The 6,741-nt window shown below is 41.8% G+C and overlaps 1 protein-coding gene across 5 annotated transcripts in view; it reads right to left on the bottom strand.

Moving 5' to 3' along the window:
• FBXL2 (F-box and leucine-rich repeat protein 2) overlaps positions 1 to 5,734 on the bottom strand; it is a 98,798-nt gene extending 93,064 nt beyond the window's left edge. For 2 of the 5 annotated variants that reach the window (XM_012646869.1, XM_012646870.1), the window contains exon 1: positions 5,667 to 5,731. In XM_012646869.1, coding sequence (XP_012502323.1) covers positions 5,667 to 5,669 — 3 coding nt within the window. In that variant the 5' untranslated portion in view covers positions 5,670 to 5,731. Of the gene's footprint in view, positions 1 to 5,666 lie in introns of all 5 variants that reach the window. The other 3 variants (XM_012646867.1, XM_012646866.1, XM_012646868.1) reach the window with 3 other exon arrangements.
• Positions 5,735 to 6,741: the final 1,007 nt, after the last annotated feature.

Raw genomic sequence — 6,741 nt, 5'->3', positions numbered from 1 at the left:
TTTTTTTTTTTTTTTTGAGACACAGTCTCACTCTGTTGCCCACCCTAGAGTGCTGTGGCGTCAGCCTAGCTCACAGCAACCTTAAACTCCTGGGCTCAAGCAATCCTCCTGCCTCAGCCTCCTGAGTAGCTGGGACTACAAGCACGCACCACCACGCCCAACTAATTTTTTCTATATTTAGTAGAGACGGGGTCTCGCTCTTGATCAGGCTGGTCTCCAACTCCTGAGCTCAAGTAATCCTCCTGGCTTGGCCTCCCAGAATGCTAGGATTACAAGTGTAAGCCACCTGCTCCAGGCCCTTCTAGTAATATTAACTCTCTTGCCCTGCTTCTAGCTGGCTCCACCTCAAGGGACTCCTTCTTAGCTCTCCCCCGCCCCCCCACCCCAGCCTCTAAACTACTCATTGAAGGCCCGAGGGAAAAGAGTTGGCAGGTAGGTGTAGTCTTGCTCTGTGGCTGGGGCTCCTCAGGATTCCAAATTGTCACTCCAGCCCACATGCAATAAAATTTTCACTGACTTGTCTTCAACTGTCTATGACAGATTCTTCCTCCTGCTGTTCCACCACAGATGAAAGTATCTGTGTCTCTTTTTTTTCTGGGATGGGCTCATTACTTTCTGGATTTTAGTTTGTTTAGATTTTTTTGTGTCCTCACCTCTCTGGTAGATTTTTAAAGAACTATGATTTTGTAGCTTCTCTAGCTTTTCTATTAGGGTGACAGCACTAATGTCTAATTGCTGCAACTTTTAACATCCTAACAGAAAGCAGAAGTCTTTATTATCCTTTCTGATAGGAGAAAAACAGACTTGGAAAAGATAAATGACACAACCAAGGTTCAGAACTAAAAAACAGAAAAACTAAAATTTAAACTTAGATTGCATGACTCCAAATCTAGGGTTCCTTATGCTCCACAACAGGTAATAAAAATTGTTTGACTCTGGGCAAGTCATTTAACCTTTCAGTATTTCTAGTTTGTAAAAGGGGTTGTGCTAGATAAACTCAAAAGTCTCTTTCAATTCTAACACTCCAAGATTCAATGAAGTCTTTGTTTTTAAAATGTATACCATTACAGTGTTTCTGAAGGCATAATCGTGTGGTAAATGTCACTTTAGATGTCTAATAAGGTTCTCAAATTTATCAAGTCTAAAACCAGTTCCTAACTTGCTCCTCCCATAGTCTCCATCTCAATAAATGGCAATTCCTTCTTCCTCTTGCTCAGGATCAAATCATAAAAATCATCCTTTACTTTCTTTTTATATTCCATAACCATTCCATCGGCTAACCCTATGGATTAGTGCAACAGTAATGCCCTATGCGCCCTGCTTTTGTCTTTTCTCCCCTCACCCTTACCCCAGAATGATTCCACCTATAAAATATGTCATATATGCCACTCCTCTACTTAAACTCAATCACTTCCCTTTCCTTCAAAGGAAAACTCAAAGTTCTTTACATGGCTTACAAGTTTTACATGAGCTGGCCTCCTTAACTACTTTGGTCTTACTACACTCCAGCCACAATGGTCTCCTTGCTGTTCCTCCAACACACCGGGCATGTTCTTGCCTCAGGACATTTAACTTGTGCCCTCTTCTGACATGGTCTTTCTCCAGGCATTCCCATGGCACCTCCTCTGCTCAAATGTCACATCAGAGAGGCCTTCCCCTCCACTCTACATTAAAAGCAACTCCTCTCTCTCCCCTTATCCACTCTCCTACCCAGCTTTATTTTTCTCCAAAGCACTTTTCACTACCTTATCTGTTCATAATCTGTCTTCCTGCCACTAGAATGTAAGCCCCATGAGTGCAGAGCCTGCCCCATTTCATGCATTGCTGGACACCCACTACCCAGAAGAGTGACTGGCACACAGTAGCACACAATAAATATTTGTTGAATAGAAAAGCAAAGAACAGAAAAATCAAAAGAGAATTGTAGGAGCAGCACTGAGAACTAAGAAACCTGTGTTTGAACCTTGACTTTGACTCCACAAAAACTTCCCAACACTGTCCCCTGTTCTGCTTCCCTAGACCTCACTGTTGCATCCCCATCTCTCTCATTGCCACCGCAGTGCTTGGTGAAGCAGCAGCTGATGTAGACACTACAAGGGTAGCGTAAGACTCAAAGTGAGGTAGGGAGAGTGGCAGTAAAAGTGTAGCCCAATCTATGGTTGGCTGTCCATATCTGGGCTTTGGTTGTCTGCACTGAAAGAAAAAGAGTAAATCCTGCAGGATGGCATTAGACAACATTATTTTATTGTCATAAAATTTAAAAAGAGCCTGCTGGCTCAGCTGATAAGACACTGAGGCTCTTAATCACGTTATAGTACATTTGTGCCAGGCAGTGGGCACCATCTTTAGTTTGGAAATAAGCCATGATGCAATCAATGGTTAAGATTCCAGATTTTGGGAACAGACTAGTTGAGTTCAAATCATGGCTCTGCCACTCACTATGTAACCACTCACTATGTAACTATGTGACTGCAAATTGCCTACTCAATCTAGGCCTATTAAATGGGCATAATTCAATCTCATAGGGTGTTGGAAGGACTAAGTGAGATAAAACGTGATCAGTCCACAACTAGGCACTGAGAAAGGACTCTAGGAAAGAGGTCTATTGTTATAATTACTAAAAATTACTCTCCACCCCACATCAGTGCAGACATAAGGGAGATCAATATTGTCAAGAGTAGGAGAATTAATAGAGTAACCTCTATTCTTCATGATCTATTAACATAGATATCATATAAGTTCTATTAATTATACCGTGTGATGAAAAGAGACCAAAATCGTCCATAAACCTTGAATTAAGAAATTCACTTGAATCTGAAAAACAACAAATATTTTATTGTGAAGTTTCCCTCCATCTTGTGCTTCCCAATACCTCTGACAATTCCTAACCACAGACAAATACAGAAAAGGGAATACCAAAATAGAAGGAAAGTCCAGATGAATGAGTTAAAATGGAAAAATTATATAATAGAGTGTTATTATATATTTCCAAAAAATAAATCTGCTTTACAAGCTAAAGTCTTACATAACAAAAACTTGATGACAACAAGCAATAGATATTCCAACATGATGCCCTTTTATAACAATTGTAGAATATAAAACTAAAACAAATCTAAAAATTATCAGGAAAAATCTCAGAAAATAAAAGTTTTAAAAACAGTTTCATCTCCCACATCTAAAAGGCTTTATGTAAAACACTTGTATTTTTGATTCACAAAAAGCAGATGCCAATTCTTGAACATGAACTGAAGTGATGGGAGAAACTCTCAATGCTATTATAGCCATGAGTAAGAAGCCTGATCTAATTCATCTGTCTTCATTAATTCCTTTTCATTTTAACTTTGTGAAAGAGGGAAAGAAAAAAGAAGGGGCGAGAAGGCTAGGCGTGCCTACTCCATTCTGTAGCATTTAACTCAGTAGCAGGAACAAAATACAAGTCATTCATAAGTGCTCAAAAATCTTAAAGTCCAAATAAGAAAGAAAACTAATTTCCTAACATATATATATGGGAGAACATATAATGACACACTATATATTACATTTCAATCCATAAACAGGTTCTGAGACAAACTACCTGGTTTTGAAATCTGGCTCAATTTATCAGCTGGGTGACCTGGGCAAGTTACTTTACTTCTCTGTGCTTCAGTTTCCTCATCTCTAAAATAAGGAAATGGTATCTTCCTCATAGGGTTGTTGTGACAGTTTAAGACGCTTAGAAAAATGCCTCAGACATAGAATGTACACAATAAATGTTAGCTGTCATTATTAGAGAAGGAGTAGAAACAAATGGCTTACTTGAAGAAATTTTCATTGAGAAATAGTTAAGCAGAGTTCCAAAATTAACATGCAAAGTCATTTATATCAACTGCTAAAGTTGTATGTTTAGATTCATGCATCGAAGGAAGTGTAATGTGATCTCAAATACAGTTTTGGGGATTACATAGGCAGCCTCTTCATCCCACTCCTTCCTATACCAACCATCCCCCACTTCCATGGAAGGCTAGGCATCTTATCAATAAAACCTCTTTTATGAGTTAAATTCTTAATGCTTAAAGATATACAAAAAGCAAAGCATTTCTAAGTTCAGCAAGGCAAGCACTAGTACAAAAGGACAGCAAATGCTTTTATTTTAGAGTAAGCAAAACTCTAAAATTCACAATAGTGAATCAGGATGGGCTGTGGGTCAGGATGGAAGGGGTGGAAGAAGAAAAGGAAAATGGACAACAGGAGGAATATGAGACTTCAGAGAAGTGTGAAAACTTAATTCCTGGACATTCTCTCTTTCTCCTTGCTATAATTGTAAGGGCTTTTCTCACCTGTAACATACAAATTATTGAAATACTTAAAACACTTAGATTTTTGTAAAATTCACTTTCTGAAACTTACCAACTCTATTACTTTGTCACTTAAAAAACAATCCAGAATTTAAGAAGAAACATGTACAAGATAAAGACATTATATAGTACTGTGATTTGTGGGTGATGTTCTTTTCCCGCTACAGGCCGAACACTTGGGAGCTGCTTTTCCAGAGTCAATACAGAGCATCCACTTTCTTTTATCACCACCGGCTCCTTGATTATTAAGAAAAAAACAGAGCCAGCCAGGGTTCCGAATGGTAGATTTTTCCTCCGGCAGACCAAATGGCACTTGGGGAGTACCCTGCATTCTCAGCTCATCAGCACTTTCACTAACCCCTGAAGATAAGGAGAATATCTCCACTTAATTATTAATAGTTTAAAAAAAAAAACCCTGTTTCTTAAAACTAGGCATTTCCCTATTATTCATGCCCATCCCCACACCCCCTCAAATATTCTAAGCAAGGGTGTGGCCCCAAGCAGGGAGCCCAGCTCCTCTCTTCTTTTACAACCCTTGGAGGCCTCTGGGGAAATCACACCTTCGGTTTGGCAATTCCTTGAACCTTGTCTACTCAAGCCCGCACCTCAGCCAAGTCTTCAAGTCGGCTTTTTAACGCGAGCTTAATGGGGGCCAGGTGGTATGCCTTCACCCTCTCAAGTTTATTAAACAAAGGTAATGGTGTCCTAAGACGTTTCCGATGGACTAATTATGGATTAATTAAATCCCTTAGAGAGGGTACTGCACACAGAAAAAACCTAGCTTAATGCTCCCCGTTTTTAAAAAAGGGGGTCTCAAAAATTACGAATTTAAATTTCCACGTGTTAAGAAAACCTAACAGAACGATGATTTTGAAAGAAACACAAATTATGTGTATTATTTATATATAACTGCATAGAAACAAGACTGGAAGCACACAGACCTGCGATATAGTGTAAATATAAATATGTGGTATTCATATGCATTCTTTTTTTAACCACACCCTCCTTGGGTGGATTCCCAGGCTCTCTTGGGCCAAATAGCGTCACGCCGTCCGGCGGCCCCTGGGTGGGGGTCCGGACTGTGACCCAGCCTCCACCAGTAGAGAACGCTGCGTCGCGGTCGCCCCCGTGCAGGCGGGCGCTCCGGACCCACCGGGGTTCCCCCTCCCCCGGGCGCGCCCAGCCCTGCCTTGCCCAGCAGCCCCACAGGCCGCTGCCCGGCCTCTCCGCGACCCCGGGGCCGCCTGCCCGACCCTAGCGGGCGGCCGCGCGGGGACCCGTCCCGGGAGGGAAAGGGCGGGGCGGCCGGGCTGACGCGGGCCCCAGACTCACCATGGCCGAAGAGCCGCGAGCGAGTCCACAGCCCGAAGTCACACGGCGCCGGCGACGCCCGTTGTCCTGGTGACGCCAGCCGGGCGCCCCGCCCCATCCCCAAGGTGGGCTCGGAGGAGGCCATTGGTGGCCAGAGAGCACGTGACCGACAGGGGCGGTGCCCTTTGGACCGCCCACCCTTGCCCCCAGCTCCTGGACCCGGCCCCTTATCCTTGCGTACTTGCATCTGGTCCATCCTCTCACCCTGATCACCTTGATGCCCCTCACCTGATACTTCCCAGCCACACACTGCCCAGCCAAAAGAGACCTTCATGGATTTTATTTATTTAAAAAACAGAGTACACAGGTAATAGCTGATTATTGAAGACATTTTAAATTACCTATAACAAAAATTAAAAAGAATAAAACCATTCCAGCACCTGAAGTAGCCACTGCTCATATTCCAGTCTATCTGCTTCAAGTTTACAACAAAATATATATTATAATGTATTCTTAAAAGTGGAGGCAAACAATACACACTATTTTATAATCTACTTTTTTCAATTAAAAATTATTATCTTTGCATACCAATTCATGAAATAGCATTGTATGCATACCCTATAATTTATTAAATCAACCAATAATTTGTTGGATGTTTTTAGTATGATTGAAGGGAACTCTAGATATCTTCAATTCTAGCCCCTTAACTCTGTGGAGAAAGAGCATATTCGACAGCTGACTTGACATCTCCCCTTGAATGTCTAATAGGCAACACAATTTAATATGGGCCAAATAAGCCTCTTGATTCAAGTACTCACTCTCCAGTCTTCCCCATCTTGCTAATGTTCCTACTATCCCTTTGGTAGTTAGAACAAAAACCATCCTTGATTCCTCCTTTTTCTTCGTACCTCACTTCCAATCTGTTAACAAATGTACTTGACTCTACCTTAAAATAAATGCTGAATCTGGCCAGGCCAGGTGATGGCTCACACCTGTAATCCCAGCACTTTGGAAGACCGAGGTGGGAATCACTTGAGGCCAGGTGTTGAAGACCGGCCTGAGGTAGTGAGACCCCTGTCTCTACAAAAAAATTAAA

The sequence above is a fragment of the Propithecus coquereli genome, unplaced genomic scaffold (genome assembly GCF_000956105.1).
Source record: "Propithecus coquereli isolate 6110/MARCELLA unplaced genomic scaffold, Pcoq_1.0 Scaffold251, whole genome shotgun sequence".
NCBI classification, from domain to species: domain Eukaryota; kingdom Metazoa; phylum Chordata; class Mammalia; order Primates; family Indriidae; genus Propithecus; species Propithecus coquereli.
Note: the sequence above shows the minus strand (reverse complement) of the source record. Positions and strands in the feature narration are given on the sequence as shown.